The following is a 15,838-nucleotide window of genomic DNA, read 5'->3' on the forward strand; positions in this document are numbered from 1 at the left end:
TGGAAAACTGCTTTGATGTGCAGCTAATGGAGCATTGGCACAGGCTGCCCAGGGAGAGTGTGGAGTCACCTCCTCTGGAGGTTTCCAAACTCACCTGGACGCATTCCTGGGTGACCTGATTGAGGTGAACCTGCTTAGCAGAGAGTTAGACTGGATGATCTCTAGAGATCCCTTCCAATCCCCACCGTTCTGTGACTCTATAATTCTAAATCTCATCCAACTCTGCCCCAACACAACCGCATTTCCTATCCAGCCCAGCCCCACACACCTCCTCTCCTCTCCACCACCTTCACCCCCACACGCACCTCCCCACCCGCTTCTCCCGGCCCCTCACCAGGCCAGGCCTAACCCCAGCCCAGCCCCACACCGCCAAGGCCCAGCAGCTCTCAGCCCCATCCCGCACCCCTCACCTGCGGATGGTGACGGCCCTGAAGAGCGGGTACCACACGGAGAACTGGCAGTGCACCACCTGCTCCTTCTTCATCCTCACCCCGACCGCACTGGGTCCGGCTCGCCCCGGCACACTGCTCCCGGAAGCTCCCGTTACCGCCGGAACCTCCGCCTCCGCTCCCGGCGCCACCCGGCCGGCCATCGGCGGCGCACACGGCGCGGCGCGTCCCGGCCCAGCCGCGCTCCGCCTCAGCCGCGCTCCGCCTCAGCCGCCGCCGCCTCAGCGCTGCCCGGTGCCCTCGGCTGCCGGGCTGTTCTCCCGGCCTCGTACGTGTGCGTGCCCCGAGCCGGGGGGTTCCAGGAGGTTGCATTAAAAGTACGGGTGGCCTTAGGGAAGCGGCGGGTGTGGGTTTTTTCCCACTTAGCGGGCTTTGTTTTCTGACTTTGCGTGTACTTGTGTAAGGTTTCATGTCTGCAGCGTTAGAACGGAGCTCTAGATCGACAGGGCTTTCTTTCCTCGAGTGCTGTGTTCAGGGTTGGGTCCCACACAACAAGAAACGTTCAAGTGCTGGAGTGCCCAGAGACGGGCAACAAAGCTGGGGAAGGGTCTGGAGCACAAGTCTGATGAGGAGCGGCTGAGGGAACTGGGGGTGTTTAGTCTGGAGGAGGCTGAAGGGAGACACCATCACTCTGTGCAACTACCCGAGTTGGTCTCTTCCAAGTAACAAGTGACAGGACAAGAGGAAATGGCTTCAGATTGCACCAGGGGAGGATTAGACTGGAAATTATGAAGAATATTTCCAGTGAGAGGGTTGTTAGACGCTGTCCCGGGCTGCCCAGGGAGGTGGTGGAGTCCCCATCCCTGAAGATACTGAAAAGTCATGTAGCTGAGTACTGAGGGACATGGATTAGTGATCGGCTTGGCAGTGTGAGGTTAGTAGTTGAACTTGATGATCTTAAAGGTCTTTTCCAACCCAAATGATTCCTGTGATTCTCACTGAATAGGGTTGCATTTAGTTTCATTTTATTTTAGGGAGAGTGAAGTAATAACTGGATACTATGTTCTTCATAAGTCCCATGGTTCTGTCGTCATCTCTGTCCCATGTATGGAGGGCTGAGGCATTTCCATCCAATGCTCTCCTCAAAAGCTTTCACATCTGCTGTTTGAGACTGTCAGTTGAAGCCCTCTCACATCAGGTGCCTAAAAGGATGATCATGATATGAAGATGCTGCTGACCTCCTTTTCCTTACGTGAGATAGTCTTTGTTGTCTACTCTGCAGAGCAAGACCAGGTTATTTTTCCATGTTTTCTTTGGTGCTGAACGGATCATCTGCACTGCTGAATACCATGACAAAGTCAAAATGTTTTCCTACACTTTTTCCATCTTCCCTTCTCCCATCAACTTCTGCTAATTGACTGATTTTGCTGCTAAAATCATGTTGCTGAACTGCATCTGCACTGTCTGATGGTCACTTAGGAGCTTTTAGTGATGTTTGTCTCCAGCGCATGCATCTCACCATGATCTTGGTTAAATTGTGCACAAAATGCTGCCAGTGTCCCTTCTGCATATTCCTTATAAGAAAACCTGGATTTTGTTTTATCTTGAGCTTGCCTTAGGATACCATTGCTGAGCTGCAATTAAATCTGGTTGCTCTCAGCTGAGACATATAGTTCGAATCAGAGAAGATCTTTTGAAAAGTGATTTATAAAAGCTAATCCATCTATCCTATGGATAGGTTAATGGAAAGCCCCCATAGCTTGGCTACTCAAAACTGATTCATGGGTCTCAATTTGCTTAAGGTTTTAATTCCTGTGAAGTATAATTCACAAACTGTAGTTGTTGGATGTTGCCTTGAAGCTACTCAAGAATAAGCAATGGGAATAAAGTTACCTTTTATAGCTGATAAGCTTTTTCAGGTCTGAGTTTGACACCTGCATGAAATATATGGAGCAATTAGCATGATTTGCCAGCAGTAGCTGGTAATACTAGCCACAAAAAAAATCTATTGGAGGAGGCTGGAAGAGTGCCAGATGGGCTTTTTTCATAATTTATAGTTCAGTTGTTGATGATTTGTACTGATAAATGTAGACACTTTGACACATTCTTAAGATTGCACTGATGACTATTAAAAGTCAATATCCATAGAGTTCACGTTATTGTAAGTTGGGAGCCCAGGCTGCTGCATCAGCTGTGTTGTATTTTTAACTCAAATGTTGCAGTGATAATGTTAGAAAAGAGCCTTCCTATCTGGGAGCTGCAAGGCAAGGTCTGTTCTAAAGCCTAACACAGGGCTTTAGAAACCTACCTTTATATCGTTAAGTTTAATTTTCAATTGCAGCTGATTGAGATTAGGAACACACACCCTTGACAGTATGACTAATGTGAAATACCACAATTCCAGCCATCACTTAAGCACATCATATTTCAGCTTTCAAAAAATAAACTCTCACTTCTATGGAGTCAACTGAATTTGAAAAAAAATGCTTTTTCTGGTGGAACTTTTTACAATGTCTCTCATAGGTAGAGTTACTGCACCCACTTGTGGAGGAGAGCAAAATTACCTAAGCAGAGATGGATGGGTCTTCCTGTCTTGTGTCCACTTATTTTAGATTTTAGTCATCGTTCAAACCACTGAAGCTGCAAAATTCTTTTGTTGTTACCTTAAGTTTCAAGCCACCATTAAATCTGTCCATGGCAGGAGAGAGCAAGCTGTGTTGGAAGCAGCTTCTGCCCTGAGGTGAGGTTCTGGTATGCTTTTGTAACTAATACAGGTAAGCACTAGTACTTTTGTATAAACAATTACTCTAGCAGCTTGCGGGGTTCAGGGTATGATTGTGGAAACCTGCATTTGAGAAAGATACACTGATATTTCCAAGCTGCTGTAGGAGGATTAGTACGATCAATGGAACAGGATTTTCTGTATGGGGAGACTAGAAGAGGAAGACTACTGAGCTCCATCAAAAACCCAAAAGGCTTAACAAGGGTATGGTTCACTGTCTGCTCTCTTGATATGTTTGCATTGTCAATCCAAAAGGCTGTAATTCTTTCCAAACATAGGTGGATGTGTTGTAGCTAGGTATGTGAGGTTTGTATGTTTTTAAGGCTGTATACTTTGTGCATCACACAGAGCCTCCTTTGTTTCCTCTGGATGACCAGGAACCTCTTGGAAACGGCTGGGCTGGGCTGCTTTCACTTAAGTTTGGTGGAAACTCTCATCACTTACTTGAGAGACACAGCTGTAGCTGGACAATGGCCATGCTCTCTTACTCTTAAATCCTAAGTGAAGAGAGTTTGAGACATTGCTGCTCAAGAACAACTAATGTGGGATAGAAATTGGAAGATGAGGTTCTTGAACAGTTTTTCATACAAACAGTAGCAAAGTAGATGGGAAACCTATATAGTTTTAAGATGTAGCTTCATTGCTTTATGAAAGGATTCTAGAACATATTTTTGAAAGAACAAAATTGGGCTTAATAGGTCAGGCTTCCCTTCCAGGACTTATGTTACAGAAAACCAATTTGAATGCTTGACCACTATGGCCTAATGCATCCAACAAGACTGTCTTAAGGCTTCAGAAAGAGCCTGTCCTGCGTAAGGACTAAGGAAATAGATTTATGTATGTTAGCTTTAATCCTCCTAATAACCAGAAATGTTTTGTACTACCCATTCTTTTTAACTGTTTTATGGAATTAAATGCAAATCTAATATGTAAGCCAGCTGATTGTCACTGCAGGCTCTTAAATGTTTCACAAACATGCTGTGGCTGTTCTCATAGAAAGATTAAAATGAAGTTAAGAATGAAAATGCTAAAATTGGGTGTGACAGGGAAGATGATCACTTGCTTCTGGTACTGTTTGTTGCTGGAGCCCTCACAGGTCCTTGCTGAACCTCAGCAGATGCCAGTGGGAAGATTCCCATTGGCTTTAGGGAAAGTTTACAACCATCAGCACTAAGGATGACAAAGATCTTTAAGACTGACTCATCTTTCCTGCTGGGTTGCTTCTTTGCACTGTGCTTTTGCTTATGACTCACGCTGATTTTCAGGACTTCAGTATTACAACTTAATAGCAGAGATGAGCTTCCTTGGAATAAGAGTTTCTGTGCTGAAGGTGCCCTGTAGCTTTGCAGTGAGATCAGGGACTAACGGTGACCCTCTAAGGCACTGTATGTTTCTGCTGTGTGGTGTGTCTTTCAGCTAGAACCAGATTCAGAGTGTGAGTGGACAAGCTTCTGTTCCTAGGCAGCATTAGGATACAGCAGAGGCAATGAGCTGCAGGTGCAGAGCTTTGCTCTGGGCTATAATCAGCTGCCTTTTTCACAGTATTAGCCAAATCATTCCCAGTAAGAGAGCCTGACATGCTGTGGTCATGCCAACTCCACGTGCCACCCAGACTTGCGACACACAGATGACTTTTTGACCTTGTTTTTTAGGCTAGAGATCAAGTCATTTAGGTGTTAATTTGATGTGTATAAGACAGAAATAGGTTCTAGTCTGATTCTTTCTCAATAGTAGATATTTTTTACTGCTGAACTCCCTTTGGTGTAAGATATTTTTCTCTTTTCACAGTGGAGTGCATAGTTGTGTTGTGCTGATGGTGCACTGCCAGAGCACTTCATCCAGAACAGAATGAAACAGTTTGACTGAAATGGATCTGGTTTTTCTTTGTGTATCTTTTGAATGGTCAAGTTTTGAATAGTTAAGGAGGATGTCTTCAGCCAGCATAGCTGCTCAGCAGCTGATGGGGCTGTTACAACCATGTCAGGGATCTGACCTGAACTTCCGCTTCTCTGAATTATTTGACTCTGAACCTATCAAGTGGAGCTGAAAATGTGAATTGCACTTGCCACCACATGTCCCTAACTTTCTTCAGCATGTTTTATTTGTTATTTTAGAATGCAGAAATGAACCTTTTAACTTTACTCTGAAAGCAAATATTGACTTTGTTTCATAGTAAATCTGGACTTTGCACAGGAGGGGAAAAGCCTGACATTCCTGAAAATGGCAGCTGAGAAATCCACAGACGTTCCAAAAACTGCTAGACAGTTTGTCGTTAAGGAACAGGTATGACATGCTTGCTTGGGTTTGACATGTGTTGCTGTTAACAATAATCTTGAGACTCATCAGAATGTTTGTGAGTGCAGAGTAAGAAATGCTACAGGTGCTGTATGTGTTTGTAAAACCTATTCAGTAGGCAAAATGCTTCTTAAAGAAGTTGGTGTTTGTCAAAATAATCATACGAATTACTACTGTGGTGGGAGATATCTACAGTGTTGGATTATTTTAAGATGGATTATTGGATTATTTTTTCACATTTTGTTTCTTATACTGTCCAGGCTGGTTTCCACATTCAGAAATAACACTGCTATCTCTGGGAGACTGTACAAATCATGAAACTCAGCCTTGTTTTCTGTTCCTTTAAGACGATGAACCACTAAGAGTTGCCTCCTCATTTAGGGTTGTACCTTCTGTAAGGGTTTCACTTAGATAGTTACTATTCTAAAGGCATTAGGTAGAAGGTAGTGAGAGGGGTTTTTCTTCTCCAAGGTATTATGCTTGCATCTTCACAGAATCAGAAATTATCAGGTCCTGAGGAGGGAAGTTGGACGTACTTCTGGGTGCTTATTAGGAGCACTTTCACCCTAATTTGAACTACCTGCATTTGCTTCTGTTCTCTTTTAAGTGAATTCTTAAAAGTTAAGCTTTGGTGTTCAAGGCAGGTTTGGCAACAATGTCAGACTGTTGCTATAACACAAATGCAGGTTGTTTTATTCAGCGTTCCTTCCTTGGAATGCAGAGTCTTGTCATGTCTTCGGATTTCAAGGTACAAACATATTTCAGGAAAGGAGAGACTGACATTGCTGAGATATAGTTACTTGGGTGGTTTTTTAAATACTAATATTTCTCAAGCATAAAAGTTTTCATTTTTTGTAAGCTTTTGGGGTTTTCTAGTAAGACCTGTTTTCTTCATAGGTTTTGCAGGTAATGTTTTAATTTTATCCTTATTTTTCATAATGCCTCTTAATTCTCCTTGGAATTTGAAATATTACACTCTTTAGTGTCATTGAAAGTTTGTAATTGGATCTTACATCTTTTAAGCTATTGAAGTGTTTTCAGTCAGTTTGTGGGATTAATAGAGGAGAGTATTTGTCATACCTCTGCCAGTGGCCCTGAAATTGTAGATGATTCTGTAACTCTTCAGTAACCATGTGGTCTGATGTTGGAATATCTTCTTTCGTGAAAGCACCGACTCATTTCCTTCTCCTTGTTTCTGGAAACCCACAGTCAGGCTGTTGTAAGCAAAAGCAGATGTTATTTGCCCATCAAAATAATGGATAAAGCAATAAAAATAACTCATTCTAAAGCTGATAAGTGCAACACATCATGCAAAGAGTCCTCAGGCCCTAAACAGGGGATTTAGCAAAGCAGAAGTTATGCTCTGGGTAAGCTTCCACAGCTCTTCATTGTGGGGGTTGTGCAATGAGGGAGATGACAAAAATCTTTTTTATTCTAGGGAAACCTGGCAACTTTCAGTATTCTCACCCTGTAGGCTGTTAGCAGCAAGGGTTTCAGCTAACTCTGGAAGATTGTGGAACTAACTCCCGTTGTAATTCACTGCATATCCTACAGTACTTATTGCTTCATGACAGGAGAGGCCAAGAGCTGTACTTAAGAATACCTGATTAAAAACAAGACCCTTTGTTTGACATTGTTTTGTACACATAAAACCTAGGTTTTTCTTTTGTCATTTTTGGATAGGTCTAATTTCTTACAGACTAGAGATTTCTTTTTCCTCTAAGATTCCTGGGGCCATTTCTGATTGCATCCATTTTCCCCTTTTTGCTTCGGTGAGAGGGGTAATGATCTGCCAGTTCTGTTGAGTGCTGCAGTAATGTGGGACCATGATCACTAGTCTAGTGCTGCTTGTTCTCTGCAGCGTTGAAAATAATTCATTAACACAAAACATTTGTCATGTGTTTACTTAACTGAATTGTATCTATTCCTTTCCTTGGACAACTGATGGAACAGAATGTCCATCTGTTTTTCTTTTGGATCTTCCTGTACTCTGATTCTGCAGCTATTTAAAATACATTTAAAATATACCTGAATGCTTCCAAACAGAGTTGCTTCTTGTACCTGTTATGAGCATCTTCTCCTTTCCTGCTGGGTTGGTGACCACAAAGCCATTAGAAAGCTCTTTTGAGAACACACAGCTCTCCTCTACCGATTCCTCTTACGTGGAAATATTATCCTTTCCAAAATAAGTGCCAAAACTCCTACATGTGATATCCATGAGGCCACATTCACAACCATAGGAGTGCTGCTGTTATTTCAGTTGCCTGTCAAAATAATTGCTCTGAAGAACACATTTGTAGGATTACATGAGTGCATCCAGCTCAGTTACAATTCGCTGGACACCTGAATCCCTTTTGATTTGCCTTCTGCCTCCAGCTGATGCTGTTCTGGGCTTCAGTACTCCAGCTATAGCTGCCTTGTGTGCTACATTTCATTTCTCCATACTCTTTTATGTTTTTTAGCTAGTGATTCTCTCACTTTTAAGTTGAAGATCTCCGTGGCCACACAGGCCCTGTTTGCCCCTTGTCCTGCTCCAGAGGGTTGCAGTGTGCCAGCCACGTGAATGACTTCTTGGACTTCATCCTTTGCTACTATTTAATGTTGTGGGTTTTCCCGGATACTCTTTTCCCCTTGCTTATGCTTGCTCCAGTGCTGTCAGCAATGTGTCTCATTAGACAGTAGGAAACGATTTGTTCATCTTGCTTGTGATTTTCTATGGGCATTGATATAAAATTCTGGAGACAATACCTTTAGCAAAGCCTAAAATACAAGTTACATTAAAAGAAGTAAACTACTGGGCTAATGCCTAGGGATTTTTCCCTTTGAGAGGAATTGCATAAAAGATGAGGAAATGTCACAGGGCAAATAAACTCATTTAGGTCAGAAAAGTCATTTTGTAATAATGTTAATGCCAAGCACTCCATCTGCAGCTATCAGAAATGCTAAAAGGGCAGATGTGTATCACTGCTCAGTCACAGAACAGTGGTTATACAGGGCCACACAAGGACTGACGTGACAACAGGAAAGGTCTCAATCATTTGTTTTGCAGTCTTGCCTGCTTAGCTTTTAGGCCAGGCTTTCTGGTGAGTGGACACTCAGAGGCACCAGCACAGCTGCAGCCTGTGCAGACCAGTGATCACTTTTCAGCTGAAATGTGACCTTTACAAAATGCTTCATAAAAAATGAGGACTTTCCAGTACATAAAATCCCACTGAATTCGTTGCAACTTGGTTATAAAAAATCATGTTGAGAAAAGTTACTGGTGTTATTTTCTGTGTCTGTTCAAGAACTTAAATGTTGTTGGGTTTCTTTTTCCCGTGTTAGGAATGTGGTTGCATATTCCTGCAGGTGTTCTGATGCTGAGATTTTGTCTTTGAAAGAGCCCAAGAACAGTTGTGTTGTTTCTTCCCTTAGCCCCCAAAGATCTTGGGAATTAATCTTGTAATGTATTTAATGAAGAATTCTTCATTTTAGGTGATTGCAGAAAGAAAATGGTTGAAGCTTGCAGAAACAACTTACACTGATCCCTTTGGTAAAACCAGGTAACCACTTCTTGGGCATTTCAGATCCGATGATGTTCTCAATGGCACAGAGTAGCCCCAGGGTAGAGAACAGGACCATTGCAAACCTATTGCACAACACGAGATCTACTCATTGTGCAATTCCTTTATAGTCCAGAGGAAAAAAAAAATCTTATTCTAGCAGCTGTGCTGGCATCTGGCTTGGAATTTGGCTCCTAAATCCTTTTGGGCATCTTGGATCCTGGTTTCCCTCCTAGGTCCGGTTCATGATGGTGGCGATCTGAGAGCCCATGCCATGGCTTTTCTGGTTTTTCATTAAAGGCTTCTCATTCCCTGCTGATGGTGCTGGATCTTGCACACTCTTGACCAGTTCCTGCCCTGTGGTATATGATCATGCCTGGCCAATTTGTTTGCATGTTTTAGTGTTGCTGTGCTCGTCTAGATGTGACAACACGGCTTTGCTCCCTCCCCTTAGGGTGTTAGATCCTGGGCTGATGGCTTCCTCTAGGGCCTCTCAGTTCCAGCAAAGAAGCATTTTAAAAATCCTTTTTTAAAATATCAAAGATTGGAACTTTTGTGAAAGGTTTCTCATTGCTGGTGGGTTTTTGGTTTTCACTCACCTCATTGCTTCTTTTGAGAGAGAAGCTTGGGTTTTCCTTGCCTGTGTGCCCCTGTGTACTCCAGTAACCGAGCTGAGAGTTCACAGTAACTTACACTATAAACCTTAGGCAAAAGCACAATAAAAGGTAGAATTCGTGTGGCCTTGTTACAAAACTCTTTAAAAATATGACATCTTTTATATATAAATTGCTTTACTTTGCACATTTTCAGCATCCTTTTTATAAGACCTGCCTGTTCTGTGACAGTCATTTGTATCTTTCCCTTATTTTTAATGATCTTCAGCAATCACTAGTTAACTATTTTTCCCCTCTCTCCTTCAAGTATGCAAACCAAAATTCTCCTGTAGCTGTTTTACAGTGCCAGTATGTGACAGAGCCTGCCTAAGGGCGGCTGCTTTCTTCTGGGCCTCACTCTGTGATGGTGTTTTATGTACTAATTTGTTCTTTTTCCTGTGCTGAACAGAACTTGGGAGACTGTAAAGCGTACGGGGAATAAGAAGGGTGTTTCAGCTGATGGTAAGACACTGGTGACTAGTCTTGTTTGCCTTTTTTCCTGTGAAAGTTCTTCTGATAAACTCACAGTGCAGACTTAGAGTTCATCTGTTTCTCAATGATGAGAATGTGGAACAAAGCTCAGTAGAGTTTACTGTACCCCTGAGCTGAACTTCAGTACAGAAGAATCAGAACGTGACAGGCAGGAGTGGTTTCCTGAGATCGCTTTAGAAAAACAGAACCTTTTCCAAGGCAGGGTGGACGCACTGATAGAGTAGCTCTGGTCATTTGGGTCTGCTGCTGGGGGCTAGGGAAAGAGTTCTGGGCCCCTCACTTACAAGAAGGACACTGAGATGCTGGAGCATGTCCAGAGATGCACAACAAAGCTGGGGAAGAGTCTGGAGCACAAGTGATGAGGAGCAGCTGAGAGAGCTGGGGGTGTTTAGCCTAGTGAAGAGGAGGCTGAGGGGAGGGAGACACGATCATACTCTGCAGCTACCTGACAGGAGGCTGCAGTGAGATGAGTTGGTCTCTTCTTCCAACAACGAGTGATAGAACAAGAGGAAATGGCCTCAAGTTGCACCAGGGAAGGTTTAGATTAGAGATCAGGAAGAATGTTTTCAGTGAGAGGGTTGTTAGATACTGGCCCAGGCTGCCCAGGGAGGTGGTGGAGTCCCCATCCGTGGAGGTATTTAAAAGCCATGTAGCTGAGTGCTGAGGGCCATGGTTTAGTGATGGGCTTGGCAATGTGAGGTGAGTAGTTGGACTTGATCTTTTCCAGCCAAAATGATTCTATGATTCTCTTTGGGCAAAAGAGGGATGTGATGTAGCCATGAAAAGAGTGTAGGAGGGACTTCCATACAATGGCTTTCAAGCAGTGTCTGCATACAAGAGAGAGCCCTTCCCTAAATACTGGTGGGCTGAAGCTCTGTCTTGCTTGGGACATGTGCACTTGGGACCGAGCACTTTCTGCCATACTCAGGTTCTGTGTCGTGCTGTCTCCTGTTGGTGCTGTAGGTGTGGCCGTGATCGCAGTCCTACAGAGAACTCTACACTATGACTGCATCGTCCTCGTGAAACAGTTCAGGCCCCCCATCAATGCCTATTGCCTGGAATTTCCTGCAGGTGAGTGACTGAACTGTGAAGATGTCACAGGCAGCTGCCAGTTGAGTGTGTTGACACATGCCTGGAGTATCAGTATCGGCGATGTCACTCAAGCCAGAAACCCATGTGAGCTCTGCAGCTCAGCGTGTGACTCAGAACGGGGAATGCTTGATAACAAATACAAAATGAGTTCATTTTAGCACTTTGGAGACGTTTTGCCTGATAGCCTGGTAGCAGAATATTGTGTTTCCCTCCATTCCTCCATTTTTTTTAAGAGTCAAAGCATTTGACTTTTCCCTCATGAGGATATTAGTGGGAAGGCAGCACGCTTCTGAGGTCATCGAAGGTGTGGGCACCAGCACGGTGAGTCCAGGAACTGAGATCCTTCCTAAAGTATCCCTCTATACAGGGCACTGAGGATGTTTCACCTGGATGTGACCTTGGTGTGAGTATTGTGGTTACATCTTTGCTTTTTAATAGCTCTTGTGTATTTTTAATCTCACAGGCCTCATTGAGGAAAATGAGACTGCAGAAAGTGCTGCACTGCGGGAGCTGGAGGAAGAAACTGGCTACAAGGGTGAAGTGGTTGAATGTACTCCAGGTGTGTGGGGTTTTTATATTGCCCACCCAAAGCTAAAGTCTTTGGGTACCCTACATGTCTAAAATGCTCTGAACCAAAAGAAAAAGCAATGCAGAAAGCTCTATATGGATTAGCAGAGACATATGTCATGGATGGACTTTGGTCCTTGACAAGTCAGTTGCTGAACTTGTGTTAAACATACAGGACTGAAGTAGAAGTTTAATGTCTGTGGGGAAAAATTTTGCTATTAAGATCCTGTACACAAAACCCAGTTACCCAAGCTGTGACTTGGCATTTCAGTAAAATAAAGACAAAGAGTAAAGACAAAGATCCTTTGGAACAGGATCTAGTGTTAATTACATAAAGCCAAGTGAAGGCAAAATGAGAATTGTAAATAAAACCTGAGAAGGAAAGAAGGAAGGTATGGTTTCAAGTAAATGCCATGACAGTTGAGACTTGGCTCTTTGTTATTGGGTACAGCTGCACGCTGGGGACTGAGAGGTGGAGGCAGGTGATGGCAAAATTGGGCTTTAACAGGCTGAGGAAGGCTGTAAGGGAACTGTAGTTGGCAGTTTTGTTGTGCTTTAACCCCAGCTGGCAACTGAGGGCCACGTGGCCACTCACTGCCTCCCCCATTCCCAGTGGGGTGGGGAGGAGAATCAGAAAAAATGTAAAACTTGTGGGTTGAGATAAGAACAGTGTGATAACTGAAGTATCAGGTAATATTTGTAATGAAAAGGAATATAACAGAGAGAAACAAAACCCAATAAAAGACAAGTGCTGCCCAGTGCAGTTGCTCACCGCTCGCTGAGCGATGCCTGAGCAGTGATCTGCACTCCCTGGCCAGCCCTCCCAGCTGCTGCACTGGCCATGATGCCCTATGGTAAGGAATAGCTCTTGGCCATGCTGGCCATGCTCCCTCCCAGCTTCCTGGGCACCTGCCCACTGTCAGAGCCTGGGAAACTAAAAAATCCTTCACTTAAGGGCTGCTCAGCAGCAACCAAAACATCAATATGTTATCAACATTATTCTCACAGTCAATCCAAAACACAGCCCTGTGCTGAGAAGGAGAAAATTAACTCTGTCCCAGCTGAAACCAGCACAAGCTTCATCTTCAGTGGAAGGGAACTAAGCTGGTGAAAACAAATCTTACAAGGAATCTGTAAGAGCTGAGTTGCAGAAACATTGTGTTTAAGAAGACATGAAAACAAGCTTTTCACAAGTCTCAGCACACACCTGTGCCAGAGACACGTTTTCCTGTTGTATTACATATATTTCTGTGGAAGCTCAGGGTGCCTGACTTCTGCTTCTGAAGAACTAACCTCTGTGTGCTTGGTGGCAGCTCTCTGCTTGGACCCAGGCATGTCAAACAGCACGACACACATTGTCAGTGTGACCATTAACGGAGACGAGGCAGAGAACACCAGACCGAAGCAAAAACTCGGTGAGTTTCCTGCCATTTATCTGAAAATTCTGAGGAGATAACAAAAGCTTGGGTTTAAAAGAACTATTCCCACCACTGCATCTCCTCTGCCCCAGCTGATTCAGATACTGTATGGCCTTCAAATCCCATCCCGCAGTCTAGAGAAGCAGATGTGTGTTTCTTTGCTAAACTCACAGAGGAGGCCCAGCTGTTTGGTGTCCTGTGTTGGCACACCCAGAATGAGAAGTTTAGGTGCCAGACTTCAGCAAGGGCCATAGCACTTGTGAACCTAGAGATTCCTCTTAGCTGTGGCTTCACCCTGGAAGCAACTACAGTGCTACTCCTGGTCAGTCAGACATCAAAATGTTTTTTTCAGTTATAAACTAGTGTATACCAAAACCTTTAACTTTACTACGTGTTTTCTTACTTGCAGATGATGGAGGTACGTTCCATAGCTGAGCTCACAGTCACAGTAAGGTCAAGGGTGATCTTCAACTGGCAAGTTTTACATAGAAAATGTCAGTTAAAACTGATTTTTATTTGGGCTTGGTTTAGATTGGAGATGAGGAAGAACTTTTTCAGTGAGAGGATTGTCAGCCCCTGTCCCAGGCTGCCCAGGGAGCTGGTGGAGGCCGCATCCCTGGAGATATTTAAAAGCCATATAGCTGAGGTGCTGAGGCCATGGGTTAGGGATGGGCTTGGCAGTGTGAGGGGAGTAGTTGGACCTGATAATATGAAAGATCTTTTCCAACCAAAATGATTCTGTGGTCTCCTGACCCTCATTGAACATGCATGAGATTTGATTTTGGCCAAGACAAAGAGCATTTTGGCCATTCCTGTGGGGCATTATGGCATCAATCATCTCTGGGAGTGAGAGGCCCAGCACTAACACAGCACTCGAGCTGCAGCCAGTGCCCAGCACAGGGGGACAATCCCTGCCCTGGTGCTGCTGGTCACACTGTTTACAGGCCAGGATGCCATTGGCCTCCTTGGTCACTGGGCCAGGCTGGCTCATGTTCAGCTGCTGTCGATTAACACCCCCAGGTCCTTCTCTGCCAGGCAGCTTTCCAGCCCCTCTGCCCCAGCCTGTAGCGTTGCCTGGGACTGATGTGGCCCAAGTGCAGGACCTGGCACTTGGCCTTATTGCACCTCATACATTTGGCCTCAGCCCATTGACCCAGCCTGTTTGTCAGTGACCCCCGTCAGTGCCCTCCCCTTTGCACCAGCTTTGTGTGATACAAAGGCTCCCAGCTTTTGGGCAGGAATGAGCATTAGGTCGGGTTGTTTCCCCCTCTAAGCTGTAAGAAGGAGGACCCTGAGGTAACTTCCTCAACTGGTCACTGATTTAAAGGCATGTAACATTTTTTTCTCCTCTGCTAGAATTTGTGGAAGTCATTTCAATTCCAAAGAATGACCTGCTGCAAAGAATTGACGGTAAGAGCTTTCTGCCACGTTAAGAGCACTAACACGAGCTGCAGGAATCCCGTCTCTGCTCTTCTCACAGCTCCTCCTGGCATTTCTCCTCCCGTAACTTAAATACAAAGCTGTGAGACTTGGCCGTGTAACTGAGTTGGTGATAGTGTTAGGTGTTGGCATTAACAATTCCCTTCTGGAATGCAAGACATCTTCCTTTTAGTAAAGGACTTAAAGCTTCTCATTTAACAGCATGTTCTAATCATTGCTTTTGTTTTCAGAACTAGTAGCAGAAGAACACCTTGCTGTGGATGCCAGGGTGTACACTTACGCGTTGGCCCTGAAGCATGCGACAGAAAAACCTCTCCAAGTCCCTTTTATGAAGTTTTAAATGGAGACAATGAGAAATTTGGATGAAAAGTGCCCAGTTCCAATGGCTTAGAAACAGAACTTGTCTGTACTTCAAGGTCCTTTGCTTTACTTGTAGAGCAAACACAAATACTGGTAGGAATGATTGTGATGTATTTATCTGGAATTATGTAACTGACACAGAGCATTCTTTCCCCCTGCTCACTAGACTTGATAAAATAATGGTAATAAAACTGTTTAATTTTCAGAATGGCTCATTTCTCACTGTATTCACCGTTGCACTTTGGCTTCAGGCTGAGGAAGATGCTGAAGGAAGTGTCACTGGTGGTGTAGCGCTGCCTGTGCTCAGTGACGCAGCTGCAGGGAGGGTGTGCTGCTCTCTGGGCCACAGGCACAGGCAGCAGCACTTCCACAACTGGCAGCAAGTTTCAAAGAATCATTGAAGTTGGAAAAGATCTTTAAGGTCATCAGGTCCAACTGTTCCCCCAGCACGGCCACAGCCAGCAGTAGCCCAGGTCCCTCAGCTACACAGCTTTAGAATCCGTCCAGGGATGGGGACTTCACCATACCTATGAGCAGCCTGTGCCAGGGACTGACAACCTTTTTGGTGAAGAAATGTTTTCTCAATATCCAATCTCATTCTCCCCTGAAGCAACTTGTGGCTGTTTTCTCTTGTCCTCTTCCTTGTAACTTGGGAGCCTAACTCCCACCTCGCTCTAACCTCTTTTCAAGTAGTTGTAGAGTGATTATATCTCCTCTCAATTGCTTCTCCTTTTCTGCAGTAGGAGCAGCAGCAGGGACACAGCCCCCACATTCCATTGCTTACAGTACTCCAACCCTGACTAAACTG

At 44.3% G+C, this 15,838-nt stretch overlaps 2 protein-coding genes across 2 annotated transcripts in view; one reads left to right on the forward strand and one right to left on the reverse strand.

Annotated features, from left to right (window-relative positions):
* Window positions 1-568, reverse strand: part of CDC123 (cell division cycle 123) — a 36,294-nt gene extending 35,726 nt beyond the window's left edge. Inside the window, exon 1 of the mRNA XM_062020002.1 lies at window positions 411-568. Within this exon, the coding sequence (XP_061875986.1) occupies window positions 411-484 (74 nt within the window). The 5' untranslated portion in view covers window positions 485-568. The remainder of the gene's footprint in view (window positions 1-410) is intronic.
* Window positions 569-649: 81 nt separating this feature from the next.
* On the forward strand, window positions 650-15,238 carry NUDT5 (nudix hydrolase 5). Its single transcript, XM_062020048.1, has 10 exons — window positions 650-766; window positions 5,345-5,454; window positions 8,941-9,008; window positions 10,071-10,123; window positions 11,117-11,224; window positions 11,709-11,804; window positions 13,126-13,227; window positions 13,640-13,648; window positions 14,587-14,640; window positions 14,901-15,238. Exons 2-10 carry the CDS (start codon window positions 5,392-5,394, stop codon window positions 15,008-15,010), a joined length of 663 nt encoding a protein of 220 aa, XP_061876032.1. The 5' UTR covers window positions 650-766; window positions 5,345-5,391; the 3' UTR covers window positions 15,011-15,238.
* The last annotated feature ends 600 nt before the right edge of the window (window positions 15,239-15,838 follow it).

This window comes from Colius striatus, chromosome 1, assembly GCF_028858725.1.
Source record: "Colius striatus isolate bColStr4 chromosome 1, bColStr4.1.hap1, whole genome shotgun sequence".
Lineage (NCBI taxonomy): Eukaryota > Metazoa > Chordata > Aves > Coliiformes > Coliidae > Colius > Colius striatus.